Below are 15,085 nucleotides of genomic sequence, written 5' to 3' on the forward strand. Positions count from 1 at the left end.
CTTAAGTACAAAAAATATCAAGTACTTTAAGACTTTTACTCAAGTAATATTCCTAAAAGGAGTCTTTAACTTTTACCAAAGTATTTTTTGGTAAGATACGTGCACTTTTACTGAAGTATCACTTTGTGGTACTTTAWACAACACTGCTCACTTTCTGATAATTCCTCACTTTCACACAAGCTTGCACAGTGTATTTTTGGTCAGACATTTTCACATAAGCAAATATTGTGAGGGGTGAGGTTGTTCTGATTATAGTTACACTTTCTTACTTTTTTTTGCCTTAAAATGTTATTCTGACAAATGATGCTGAGATGCTCGGGGCTCTGTGGGAAAGAAAGCAGTTTTCTAAAGACTGTTTTCTAAGGAAWTTTTTTTGCATATTAATAAAAATAATATCAAAATAGCATTTTGTTTGTTTTTAAATGGAAATTTTTAATTTGTTGGTCCTTTTTAAATTTCCCGCCACCACAACTGTTTTTTCCCCATTTATTTTGCGAGGGGGTACTTGGGCTGTAACAGTTATACTTTGAGCCACTTTGAAACACTAAATTAGGCAATAAAATATTATTATGGACAATTACATTTATTGTGTGGCAGTGTTGAAAAAGCCAAACTCCACCACGGATTAAAGTATCAGCAAGTTTATTATAATTTGAGCATAGAGACGAGTGAGCTGATGACTTGAAGAGTCCTCAGACTCTCAATCACGCGCTTTTCTTCTTCAACGAGACAAGACAAAGAGTCATTTTTAAATCCCCATTATATGGTCTTTGAGGAAATTATGATACTGGAACTACTTAGGCATAATAGCAAAAAAGAAAAAAAATGTATCCTCACAACATAGCCGTTGTACAATGTGTGAGAAAACGAGTGCAATCATCTTATATTAATACATTTTCAATTTAAACTGCCTCTCCTCTTTAATTAGTCTGTTTTTTTCTTCCTCATTGTTTGTGACCTTCTCACCCTTATGCAAGTGGTAAGAATTGCATTTTCTTTGCTTTTAAAAGAGAATGTAAAAGATGTGTGGAAAGAGTTGTTCTCACAAAGCCAGGAGAAGTGTTTGTTCTCTATATGGTAAATGAAACTCTTCAGTTATGTCAATCATTGTACAATAGATAAACAAATATTTTAAGTTAATCTTTTYGTGCAATTTATTTAAAATGCATGACAGTTTGCATTTTGCTACTGTTAGATGATTAAACATTAACGAGTTGGGTCCTTGATGTTATGAATAGTAAAAGCAAAAAAGACATTCTGTCTACCCTAAAATGATCTGATGAATATAATGTTTATTTTTTTCTTTGTATTCAGTTTTTTTCCAAGCTATATTTCTGTACATGGTGCAGAAAAGGCTTTTTTGGCTACAACTTGCACCAGTGAAAATGTATTAAAATATGCCATAAATTTTCTGAAAATAAATAAATAAATAAATGCTGTGTGAATTGGTCGATGCGTTTCCCCCTCTTGGAAACTTTCCCTGTTTACTCAGTCTCCTGGACCTAAACTTTAACTTGGTTTGTACATTGTAATCCCCATGAGTAATCTCAGTAAATAAAAGAGAAGGCCAGCAGGCAGTTTTTCTGTGTGCTGGCAGAATTTAGCTAACTAAAAATGCAGTGTTGGACCCAATATTGGTGGATATTCAGTTAAACCCATCCTATCCACTAAAGAAGAAGGGATATGAGGATTAGAGCACAAGTATTAAAGCCAGCTGGGGACCTGATGTAGAGGCATGCTAATTTTATGCTATTATTGTTACAAGTTCATATGACATCATACGAGTTTATGGAAAGCTTAAAATGGGAAAATAAACTGAAAGAGTGGAAGCTCAATGTCAGTTTGCTACCACAGATTAGGCAGATTGACAGACATCTTTGACAATCAGGTCAGAGTGAGTTCAGTTGTGCAACAAAACAGATTCTTACRTTTCTTGGATTTGGAAAATGAGAAGAATTTAAAGGATTCTCTTCACAATGAATTTAAGTGATTTATGAGATATTGTTTAATCTGCTATAATGCAATTACCTTGTGATAGTGGCAGTTTGGAGGCTTAATTGAAAAAAAAAAAGATAGTTCAATAACTATGAGAGGATTTTAGAGGACGAAGTCAAACTTCAGTTATCTTTCCYAATTGAGTCATCACTTTGAAAACCACTGCATTTGTGGTTTCACTTCCATCCCTCAGAGGCTTCATGTCACACCAGGAGATATTCTGGAGCCAAGAACATTGCCTGTTCAACTCGCTTCTTTCTGTCTCTGTCTTATAACTTGGCCACTTGCTGTCTGCRCCCGAAAATGTCTGCAATTAATTTCCATGCTTTGTCCTTCCTTGTCCTTAATTTAAAAAAAGGATCCAAGGAGCACTTGGGGCCAGCCACCAGACATATAAAACTCTGCACTTTTTTGGCTAAAACTGCTGGGATGAACAATTTCAGCAATGTGTTTTTAACATCAAATTTACAAATCTGTATGTTCAGCTTCAAAGGTCAGTGATCACAAAGCCTGGTTTTTACTTCCCATGCAGGTCAAGTTGTACAGATTGTCYGTAAATTACAAATTTCCCCCCATTTTGCATTCATATGAACGTACAGAGAAATTTCACAGATGTTTTCAAAAACTCACCTTTAAATTTATTAAATGTCTCAGCCTGTAGGACGTAAAATAAATAAATAAATGCATAAAATTCAATAACCGTCTCCCAACTCGCTCAGCTGCTAGAAATAAGTTTGCCACCTCTCCCTGTCCTCCCTGCCCCTCTGTGCTGGTATCTCCGCCCCACGTTCTTTCTTTCCCTGCAGCCAACAATCTGTATGTCACACACACACCTCATTGTATCATGTGTGAATAATATAGATTTTTTTTGTGAAAACTATGGATTTTTTAAGAGTCAAGATACAGGTAAAYRTCTGATGGGAAGCAAAAAAGGTGTAGATTGTGACAAAAAATAACTACTTTTATGCAAAAATAATTGGTTGTGATACAAATGAATCAACATGAAAATGAAACAAATGGTAAAAGAGAATGCTTACAGAGTTTAAAACTGAAGCTCTAATCAATGAAGAAGTAGAAAATCTGTTTTATTTGGTAATATGAGTATAAGTAGCCCCTATTTTGTAGGTTCAAAGCACAAGACCCTTCCCAGGACAAAAGTATAAATAATTCAATTACCAAAGAGAAACAAAAAAGGTGACTCAGTTCATATACCTATAGTATATTATTTTTTTGAAAAAAAAAAAAAACCACAAAGAAAAAGGTTTACATGTTTCTTTAACAGTGCATATTAACGCATAAACACCATGATGCTTTTTTTAAATACTTAATCCTTGTTGTCTGGGGTTTCTGTCCTCAACCCATTTGATTTATTGTTTCTGATGCAATGATCATTTTAGCAGTGTTATATACAATCTGGCATCTGAACAGAGCATTTCATTTAGAAAAATCTATAGAATTGTCATTGACATTTCTGTCTCACTAAAGTTGTGGAGGATTATTGGGGAGCTTTATCTTTTTAATCATGTCTGAGAAAATGAATGTTACATGATTTCACCTGCACAACTAAGAAAACACGATTCTAATTCTCGCCACAACACTTTGTCTCCTGTCCTCAAGTCTGGTGTGTGAATCTTCCACTTGGAGACAAAGGAAATGCGTTTTCTAGATAACAGTTCAGTTGCAATAAGGCTCGGCTCGAGCTGTGATTGAAACAATACTCTGCCTAAGCTGCACTGAGCCCACCTGTTTGTTCTTCCGTAATTGGATTCTGCTCCATTCCATTTGCCTTAATGCTGATGCATAATGCAGTGGGGCCGAGAGAAGCAGCCACTGCTAATCAGTGGACTGGGCACGGAGGAGGAACCAGACCTCCCACTCAGCACCCATCCACCTCCCATCTTTGCGCATACTTCCATGGCCTTTGTCCTTCAAAGTCCACTTGACGAGGCTGTGGAGCTGAGGGTAACCAGCAGGTGTTGATTTCACTGCCTGACCGATAAATAATCTGGCCTACAGCTACATGTCAATCTAAGATATACAGGCGCTACTGTGGACAGATTTGGTAAATCATAGAGAATGTGTAAAGTCATTCAAAAATGTAACCCTATTAAAACATGGAAGATGCCCTTAGATAAATATAAAACCATTTAGCTAACATTTTTGCATCAGTGCTAAGCTGTTAATAATTATAGCAAAGGCGGTTTTAGGAATTTTGTTTGCTCCAAACTAATCACAAAAACTTGTGCGGCTACRCAACAAATTGTTCCCCGAAGCTACTTTGATCACTTCTGTGTATGATTTCCTCTCGCGTAGGACGCAGAAAGAATGCCGTAGCCAGCTCTATAAACACTACAACAGCTTCAACAAACTGSCAGCATGGGAGGGACTCCCACATGCTCTTTGCCCATTGTCATCAGGGCCATACTTCTCTCATGATCAGCAGCCTTCGCTAAGTGGCTGGTGTCGATGGCTGTGAGTCAACTCAACCCACAACGATGATGAAGATAAAACATGTGGAGATGGTGTGTGTGTTTGGCACTGTATGTAGCGCACGCTGAAAATAAGAGGGTAAAGAAGTGGAGCAATAAGAAGAGTGACATAAATTGTGTGGGTACTGGTGTGTATATGTGACTGAGTGGGTGAGCGACGGTGGCCAAGGTTCATTAGCGTGTCATCAGCTGCCTCCACATGAAATAATAAGGCCCACTCTCTCTCTGTCCCCCCCCCACCCCACCCCACCCCATCTCCCCTACTGCATCTGCCGAACTGAGCTGTGACAAATAACATCTGATCTCAAGTGACCTCTCCTGTGCAGTGACACATCATGAAGAAACAGATAACAGCTGATGAAGTGACAGAATTAGAATGATAAAAGCGAGGTCACGGAGCGAAAGGGCCAGCGAGAGCTTGATGAGCTGTAAAGACGGCAGAAGGCAGAAGCAGAGTGTACGTTTGATACGAAGCTGGATACTGTGACAGTTTAATGCACAATAAGGTCTTTAGGGAAATTCTAGAAAGCAACAGAGCTCTGTCTCCTCTGACCTTTTTCTGTATTTGCTCGGCAGTAAGTCTGTCACTGAAAAGTTTTCATCACTCCGGCGAAGGCTTGGACCCTTTCCCTCTTTTTCTACACAAAATCAAATGCTGTACAAAAACAATTGTTTAGGAAGGTGGAAAGCAGATCTGAGCAACTCCTCAAATCAGATATCTGACTGCCTTCAGTGCTTCATTTGTTATAAATTCAGGTGGCAAATTTGGCTGCATTAATTTGCTACCACCTTGAGAATCCAAAACAATAACTAAATACTTGTTTAACAATCCAAGGTTTAGTGAGAGAGAGAGARAAAAAACTTATTGTTTATTGCTTTGCTTTGTTTGCTCATGTGGCTCTTGTTTCCCCCCGCCACTACATCATAAATTTGTTTTTCAATTAAAATCGTGGGGCCTGAGAGCATGTGAACATATCAGCTTTATAAATCTCATGCTCATTGTGTCAGAGTTTCCAGCCTTGTAGCAAAATTCACTAATCAAATCCTCACCTGCTTGTTTTGTTTGGAGGCTGAAAAGCAAGCTGACGCTATATTGGATCAGCTGGAAGTAGGCATTATTGTGCGACTGCTTCCATGCGATGCCGTTATCCCTCTGCTGGTCTCACGCTGGTTTTAAAACCATTCGAAAGTAGGAAGTTTGTGCTCGTCTTTAAACAAACTCTTTGAAGAGGTTGTTTACTGATGGTAGCGTGCAGACAATGTGGCTCACGCTCGCTGCAGACTGGCTCCTATAACTTTATCTGCTATCGGGCCTTATTGAATCGATAAGTTAATTCAAATATCAGCCAACTCTTACAATGACTTTAAGCTGGAACTTAAAGGTAAAGCAGACATTAGGTTAAGGATCACAAGAGTAGGTTTAAAAAAATTGTTGGATAATGTCTTGCCGCATATCATTGAACTGAAGAATAAAAAAAATCTAAAACAAAATCAACTTACAGCATCTGTGTATGGTTTGTTTTAGTTTTTCCATTTCAAAATAAAATAAAATAAAATACAAAAAAAGTTGTTTCAAAACCAAATTAGAAAAACGACAATTGCAAAATTGAAAAAAGCTTTATTTTTTCCCCGCTCATTTTAAGAGTTGTAAAGACCCTAAGTACAAATACTTTGTTACTGTATTTAAGTGGAAATCTTGGTTATCTGTATTTGAGTAATTATTTTTCAGCGTACTTTTTACTTTTACTCATTACATTTTTACACAATTATCTGTACTTTCTACTCACTATATTTTTTAAAAAGGTAAGAAGTAGAAAGTCATTACTCCTATTTTATTCCGAGTTATTACTTGAAAAATACTATCCTGATAAATTGTGTCTCCTAGATAGAGTGAATTTAATTGTGGTTGGATGAGTAGTATAAATATATACCATTCTGACACCATATTAGCTTGTACACAACCCATCACAGCTACACATTGTTAGAAAATATATTTTTTGAGAAGTCACCTCCCAATAAATGTCATTTTGGAAAATCTAACTACTCACTTTTACTCAGTACTTTTACTTTTAATACTTAATTAGATTTTGTGTCAGAAATTTACTTTTGATACTTAAGTACAAATTATATCAGATACTTTAAGACTTTTACTCAAGCAATACTTTTAGAGAAGACTTTAACTTTTACCAAAGTATTTTTAAGATAAGGTACTTGTACTTTTACTCAAGTATCACTTTGAGGTATTTTATACAACACTGCATTTTAATGGTTAAAGCAAAACAGTCGTACTCAGAAGGAGTCAACACAAGTTGAGAGCATTTTGACAGTGAACAAAATTGTTTTAATATTTCTAGTTATGCAGAATTGGGTTTAAGTTGAGCCACTGCAAAGATCTTCAGGATCAGTTTTGTTTCTATAAACAGACTTCCAGCCACTCCAAGCTCTCTTTCTTTGGTGACTTCCATCATTTTTGGTATCCTTACATCTTAAACAGCAGCTTTATATTTTAATTTGGATTTAAATAGCTGAAGCAAAAATAAAACACTGGATTTTTAATTAGATAGATTTTACATTTTAACATTTAGGTTTTAATATAGAAAAATACAAAGGAGGAACCATACATGGACTAGTTTTGGTGCAGCTGAAGGGAACAGGCTACTGGAACAAAAGAAAAAAAAAGCCAAAAATAATAGTGTAAAGACCCTACACTTTTCTCAATTTGAAATGAGGTCCTAACCTAAGAGAGTATATCCTGTAATTTTAAGATACGGTACGCTGTAACTCTCACCCACCATGCTCCAACTGTGACATGTGTTTGACCCCTATCCTTGTCTGCAGGAGACAGCACCTGGTGCCTCACCACAACACCATTAGTGGTCAACCACTTTCTCACACACACACACGCGCACACACACGTATGCCACTTGAGATATTTGTAGTGGATAGGATACAACCTCTATGGTAGCTAACATTCAGAGATTCACACCCCGTGGACACGACAGGAAGGGATCCATTTCTTAACAGCAACCACAAACCATCCACACATGCAGCGCACACTGCACTGTATATCCTCTTTGTGCAAACTCCGAGTCGCATGAAAAGTGTTGAGGTTTTTATGGAGGAAAATACATTAACATATACAGTACGTATGAAGCGTTTGCACAATGGTCTCTTTCTTGTTTTGGACTGTTTTTAAACAAGTCGAAATCGTGCACAAAACATTTATTCCCATTGAAATGGTGCCAAAAGCAGAATCTGAAAGGAAAAAAAGAGAAACTATAAGCAAAGGAGTTCTACTTTTTCTTAGAAAGATTTCCCTCGCACATCTGTAAATACTTTCAAGCTTTAATTCCGCAAGAACTATGACTAACCCCATTTATCCATTTACAAGTCAACATTAACTATCCTAAAATGTTAATGTTTCCTGAATGAAAACACATCATGCCTTTCTGCTGTCTGCAAGTACCAAATTGTATTTTTATTAGACTTTTTTATAGCAGTATGAAGGAAATATACTGTACAGAAGAAAACTGCAGCAGAAGTTTATCATTGTTCAGTGTACATTCAATACTTGTGTTATTTTAAATATAACCATCTCTGTTTGTGTCTGTTGCATTGTTTTACAGCCTCCACCATCGCTGAGAACGGGAGGAAAACATGCCTGAAGCTAAAAGTTTTCGTCCGACCATCAAGTAAGTATTTCAACACAAGGCTTTGTAATGGAGCTCGTTGAAGTATACATTTGGACTGAAAACTCAAACAAATTAAGACTAATTGTTAAGTTTCTCCATTATCCTGATTTATCTTTTGTGTCATGTCCAAAATGCTTCTATTGTTTATCACAGACCTTGCCTTACAAGCTAAAAGAAGAAAAAAAAGTTGTAAACATGAAAAGGATGCTGGATTATCCCATGTTGCCATTAGCTTGTCTGCTCTGGGTGTTTTACCTTGAAGGCTCGGAGGGGGTGAAAACTGTCACTAACCTATTTGGCACACACTTGTAATGACTTCTCATTTTCCCTATTTTCTATTTTAGACGGCTGTGTGAAAACTATAGGCGTTCATGACCGTGTTTTTGATGTAGACAACAAAGTAGACAATTCAGAAGAATTACGAGGTTAGTATAGTTCCCTGCTTCATTTGGTGCTGTTCTGTACCACTTCTTGCATGTATATTTTGTTCTGTACCTCTTTGCTGGGGTTCTGTTCTGCATGTCTGGAAGCTGATCTGTTGTTCTGCATCCCTCGCTTGACATTTTCTTTTGAACAGATTCTTCTCTACATTGCCAACACGATGTCACTGTTTATCCTTACATGCATAAAAATAGGTTACTGCATTTCTTTCTGTGGGTTGACAAATACAGTATATATGTAAAAATGCTAATTTATACCAATTATCAACATACAGCTTAGTACTGGTTGATAATATTTCAGTCTTTATTTTGGCATTAATGACTATATCCTTACACAATAAATATGTCATTTGAATGTACTCATCATGATCACAGTAAAATCCAAAAATCTTTAGCTGATATGCATGTGCAGCATATACATACATATTAATACAATTTGCTTAATCCCTAATTGACTTGGTGTTTGGCTCTGCAACACAGCATCGATTATTTGCTGTGCTCAGAATGCACAGCATATTTTTTCTTTTCTTGTCTTTGCAAGAGTCTAAGCCAGTTGCTGGGGGTTAAAACTCCCCATCAGCCTCATGCTGTTGTTTCATTCTCAGCATCGGTTTATTTTAAGGTCTAAAACAACACAATGTGTGTCCCGCAGTCAAAATATATAACACAATTCAATGTAAAAAAAAAAGCCCTTTAAGTAATACCTTGTAAAATTTGGAGGAACTTAGTTTATCTTCATTTATCGTTTAACATAATGTCAGCTCTCTTAACTTGTTTCTATTTAAGTCTAAATAAATCTTATGAAATGCATAATGCACACACATTTGAAGAAAACATGCTGCTCAAATGAAATGCTCAATTGTAAATTTTAAAACGTCTTCTTAGATTTTATTACTTTGGGCAATTTTTACTTTAGATAATTAAGATTTAAGTGATAACATTCATGGTGTAATAACCCTACCCTTCTCTTGTTTTTATTCCAAGAAAAATGAGGTTAAATTGAGGTAAAAGGTATCACTTTGACCCTAAAGCCACAAAAGAAGCATTAAAAAATGTATTTTCTTCCATTTTTTCAATTAGAAGCACATAACACAATTTTGTAGCAACGTGTTGACAAAAATCCGTTATCAGGACTCACTGTTATTTCCTCAAGCAAAAGATGAGCTTGAATTATTGTCATATTTTCAATGTTTCATTGTAATTTATGATAAATATACTGTTTAGTTAAACGTGACACACAGGAATATACAGATGCTTGTACATGTCTGATGTCCACCTGTCTGATTTCAAGTGTTTGCCTGATGTTTCAGTCTGCATGCATCTTTAAATTCTTACACTAATCTACAGTACATGATAGACTTTTTTTGTTTATTTATGATCTAAAGAGGAAAAAAGGAAACCTGCATACAACCCTTATCTGCTCTTACTGTYTTTTTAGTCCTTAAAACATGCAAAACAAACCAACGTTTTKTTTATTGACTGATCCTCCATTCTGTCTTTCTGTTCCCTGTGCATGGTTCAGYTTCTTTCCCATGGTACAGTACACAKATACTGATGCCACTGATGCCAGACAGACACAGGCTCACCTGGGAGATGAATCCAAAATGTTTCTGTCAATGAGAGCAGAAACTTTTTTTTAGCAGCAGAGGTTCAAATGGCAACTCAGACGTTTTGAAACAAACCCAGATAATATGGACTGGAAGTAAATTATAGAGGATATATTGTCATTTTTAATTTCCTTTTTACATTACGATAACAAAGTGTATGAACAAATCAAAGTTTGTCTGGTTTGTCAATAACACCTTGTTTTCTTTTTCCCCCCTTATTTTTTAGATGGAATTAGCCATGAAACAGCTGCCCCTTCTCGGAGTGAAACAAATGCTGCACCAGACCTGCAGAAGACGAATCCTCTGCTTGCTTTGTTGCTGCTTACCCTAGCAGCACTATTCACTTTATAGCGCCTCCCTCTGTGCCGGAGGTCATTTACACCTAGCGTGGCCTGAATCTACCCTAAAGGCTGCAGGGTAGGGGGAGGGTGGGGCGGGGATTTGGGTGAATCACATTTGCTTGATWGGGCATAAAGTAGGCTTCTCAAGAAACCCTCTATTTTTTTTCTGAAAAAATAAGTGGTCTTTCTCCTTCTGTGAGTGAAAAAAAAGTTGATGTTACAAACRGGCGAGAGTGTTTCCCTCTCTTCAATGTTCGACTAAGATGCCAAATCCCGTCTTTTTTGAATTTTTCTTTTACACTTAGTGATTTTTAATTTCTGTTGTGACATCATTTCGCATCATATTTATGTCATTGCTGCACTGATGTTCATGTTCAGAAACTTATAGTGTTACAACAGCGTTACAACATTACAGACTCAAACAAAAGTAGCAGTAGAGTTTTTACAAAGTCRTACCAGTGTATATTGGGAAGGTGAAGACTCTAGGTCTTATACATGACTGTACATACAGCATTCACAAACATAATGTTGTTTTGTGGCGTCACCATTCAAGTGATGCAGGGGTTAGATTTTTGCGCTTCTAAGTTATTTAAAAATTTAGTTGAAAACTGTAAAAAAAATATAGAACATAGGAGCAATGGTTTTTCAGTGAGACAGCACTGAGCAACATGTAGAGTGTGTCGCACATTGTAGYCCACTGATTTTCAGACTCTTGGTGCAAAAGAAAGCAGCCAGTTTCTCCTAAATATAAAGGAGTGGAATGTCATGTAAAAGCGAAGGCCTTCAGTGAGCTAARGCAAAACCCATGGAATCAGTAGGTGACTTGTTTGTGAGGAACATGTCGGTTTGCCCAACAAAAACATCCCTCAAARCATTTGGTTTACTCCCACTCACGAAACTGAGTCGAAACTTTCTCACCAGACACTTTGACTGCTGTTAAGATCGAGAATCAATATCTTTTTGAAAGTTGATAACCCAATTTCACGGCAGCAGTCACAGGCATTTATGCAATGTTTACTGAGCTGGGCAGCAATTGTTTTCTCTGTTCCAGCCGAGCATTAGTCAATATTAACACTCCCATAAACATTTGCATCCACAGCTATTTATTTCCCTGGCTATTGATTCTTAAAACGAGCGCTTAAAAATGTTTCACAGCTAAAACTGGACTTGTTCTTTTCCTTTTTTTTTCCTAAACGATCAAGCTGTGCCAGTGGTATCATCAAACATTGCCTTTAACTATGCAGACAATAAAAGACTTAGTTTTTAAATTCAATTTAATGAAAACAGTGACACTGATCAGGGGAGAGTGCTTGAAAGGATAGTCAATTTCACAGTGCCATGCCTTTTTTTTTATCACATGCCCTTTACCATAATCGCAGCTTAGAAATGTGATAAATGCTTGTTAGATGCACAACACTTTCAGATTGTTGTGACAGGTCTTATACATGGTTGCAATTAGTCAAAAATCACACTGTGTAAACATGAAAACTATTAAATTCAAGGCAGCTTTGTTCGTGGGGTTCAGGTTTCTGTTCACACTTTAATGCAAAGTAACGATGCGCAGCGGCGATATTTAGCTTCTTCCAATTCCCATTAATGCACACACCGAGTTTGCATAATAGATGGACTGTTTCCAGTATCATCAAATAGCAAACCTAACACGGCTGAAGTTAACTTCATTCGGAGCCGCGGGTGTGGGAGGCAGGTCAWCAAATGGCTTAGGAAGATAGACAGAATGAGAGAAGTGGAGCAAGAAAAGGAACACAGGAGCAATTGCACACCCACCTTATGCTCCTAATGTTACTGCTTTAAGTSACTCTTTAATGAGGTTCAAAATGACAGGCATGTGGACCCCATGTTGAAGCAGGGGGGGGGAGTTATTTCTGGAATTAAAAATAGATGGTGGAAGGCTTCATATGAAGGGGACGTCTCAGGAGACTGGGTGTAGATTTTCACTGTGGTGGGGGGGTTCGAAAGCACCAATGACGTTACGGAATCGGTGAGTGAAGGAGACAGAAAGACACAAATTTAAGCATAAACGTTAGCTGAAGGTAGTGCGATTAGTGCCTAACAAAACAACTCAAGACAAAACAAGTGGAAATCCATGCAACACAACAGGATAAAACATGCCATCTAGTACCATTCAGTCTCAAAGGCATGCTCCATTCTGTTTTTTTATTTTTTTTTTTTCATTTTTGTAGCCATCTTTGTTTTCTATTTGTTGTGTAATTTTTATTTTATAAAAATAGCCTTTGCCTTTGGTCAATTTTTTGTACTACGGCAACATTGCTATTACAGCAGAATAGCAGATCGACTATGAGAGGTAATAGAAGACGAGACCATTTAATGAGGTACTAATTTTTAGAGTCTCAACATGGGGAACGAGCGCTGCATACGACTCAAGATGAACGCCCATCAGCAAATTAGCACTAGACTTTTCAACAGAAACCAGCTTCAGCTACACTTTCTTACAATAATCAATGCTATTTGTTATTATTGCTGTCATTGTAATGATTTATACTGCACACACCTTAACCTGGGAAAATAAGGATCAACACAAATACTGGATACTGTGTATCCTGAGGTAGTCAACCATAAAACGTAGTGTTAGGTTAGTATCTGTTTTGTACCTTTCTGGAGGACAAAAAAAAAAAAAAGCAAACAAAAAAAAACAATAATTCATTGTTAAACCCTATAATTATTATTATTGTTATGATGATAATGATTATGACTATTATTATTATGATTATTAATATTATTAGGAATACTTCTTGATGTAAATAGTGTTTGATATTAAAGTATTAATTTGGTTCTTATGTCTTTTCTAAAAAAAATGAATATCGTATTATCTCTGGGTTTTGCGGAGTGTGTACTGTTCTAAAACAACGCATTGTGTGCTTTAATCCTCAATGCCTAAAGAGACTGAGTTGACACAAAAGGGGAAATCTGCTGGAGCTGTACACGTTGGTGTACAGAAAGCTGGACAGTAGCCAACAAGAGGCTCACCTTTTACATGTTTCAAAACAGTCAGCAACCTTCACCATCTCTTCATACGAGGACCCTGCCTTGGAAAGAAACACTTGGGACTTAATTGATGACCTATTTGTATTTTTTTCTTTTCTTTTTTGCCTTTCTGGGGTTGGAGAGCATGTTATTCAGCTCAAAGATCATCTTTGAGAGGACCGTTGGCGTTTTAATCAAAGGGTCTCACCAGATTCATTATGTGGCATGCGCATGAACTTAACATGTATAAAAAAAATCAAAAAGAAAAAAAAATCCAAAATTTTTATTAATTTCTTTCCTGTTTTACTTCCAAGATATTAGATTTATTGATCACTGTCATGTTGTGTGTTTTCCTTTTTTTTTCTTTATTTAAATTCTTTTTGCATCCCCATTTGAGTGAAGTCAAACTGTGTTTCCTACACACGACAAATGTACATAACACAAGCCATTGTTGTGATGTTCTAGTACGTTCAGTCATTTTATAGTTCAAAAGCAACTTCTTTATTTTTCTAAAATCTCTGTACCCATCTACGGTATTCGCCCCATGTCTCCTCAGCCTATTCACTCTCTTTTTAGCGCTCCAGAGAGGAGGAGTTTGAGTGGATACATCAATGTGGACTTTTTTCAGTGTGGATAAAAAATGTGTGAGCCCTATAGGTTTGAGTGTGTATGTGTGTGTGTGTGTGTGTGTGTCATTTGCTGTTGCTGTAGTAAATGGGAAGCAGCAACCCTCTTTGGCAGCAAAGAGTGTTTCCCATGCCTTAGCCCTTCAGCCTCTGCCCTGGCAGCCCCGTCCGTGTTCGAGACGCTTTCTGCCATTGTGCTTTTACATGGAGCAGCTGCTGGCGTCCAAGCGACTACAACAGGGCTCTTCTCTTTCTCTCCCTTTTTCTAACAACCCTGAATCACTTTTTTCTTACGGTAGACAGTGGTCCTAGGCACAGTTCAAGGATTAGCGCACCCCCCCATCAAATCCTGAACTGGTTTGTTAGCTGGGGGAAAAGCCTATCATCGATCCTGGTTCTGTCCACATGGGCAAAGCTTCTTTACTCTCCTGTTGCTGATGAAACACTTGTTCATTTCCCGTCTTGCCTCATCCTCCCCCCTGTGCTTGTACAACCCCCACTTGTCCTTCCTCCTTCACCTTTGAACCCCACTCCTACTTTTCCATCAGTGGGGAATGTTTCCAACCTGCTCTTTTACAGTATATAAACAAGAACATTTGAGAGGAAAATGATCTGTATTTGTATATACACGTGTCTGAGCAACTATGAGTACTACAATAAAACAGAAATACATTGCTTTGATGATTGTTGTACTNTGCAGTTTACAGGGTTAATTCAAAAATTTTTATGTTGGGTATTGTGAAAACTGAGTTTTAGGTTGTTTTTTGAACAAGACCAAGCTTGTTAGCTCATCAGTCTGATCGAAGGAGATATATTGTGCTTTTAAATACTTCTTTTTCACATTTAAATCATGATCTAAATTCCACTTTATTATAACTTCACATGCCCCTTT

The 15,085-nt window shown here is 37.1% G+C and overlaps 1 protein-coding gene across 1 annotated transcript in view; it reads left to right on the forward strand.

Moving 5' to 3' along the window:
- Positions 1 to 14,875, forward strand: part of efna5b (ephrin-A5b) — a 98,253-nt gene extending 83,378 nt beyond the window's left edge. Inside the window, exons 3-5 of the mRNA XM_014002661.1 lie at positions 8,111 to 8,176; positions 8,521 to 8,601; positions 10,450 to 14,875. Coding sequence (XP_013858115.1) covers positions 8,111 to 8,176; positions 8,521 to 8,601; positions 10,450 to 10,574 — 272 coding nt within the window. The 3' untranslated portion in view covers positions 10,575 to 14,875. The remainder of the gene's footprint in view (positions 1 to 8,110; positions 8,177 to 8,520; positions 8,602 to 10,449) is intronic.
- Positions 14,876 to 15,085: the final 210 nt, after the last annotated feature.

This window comes from Austrofundulus limnaeus, unplaced genomic scaffold (genome assembly GCF_001266775.1).
Source record: "Austrofundulus limnaeus strain Quisiro unplaced genomic scaffold, Austrofundulus_limnaeus-1.0 Scaffold14, whole genome shotgun sequence".
In the NCBI taxonomy this organism is placed as follows: domain Eukaryota; kingdom Metazoa; phylum Chordata; class Actinopteri; order Cyprinodontiformes; family Rivulidae; genus Austrofundulus; species Austrofundulus limnaeus.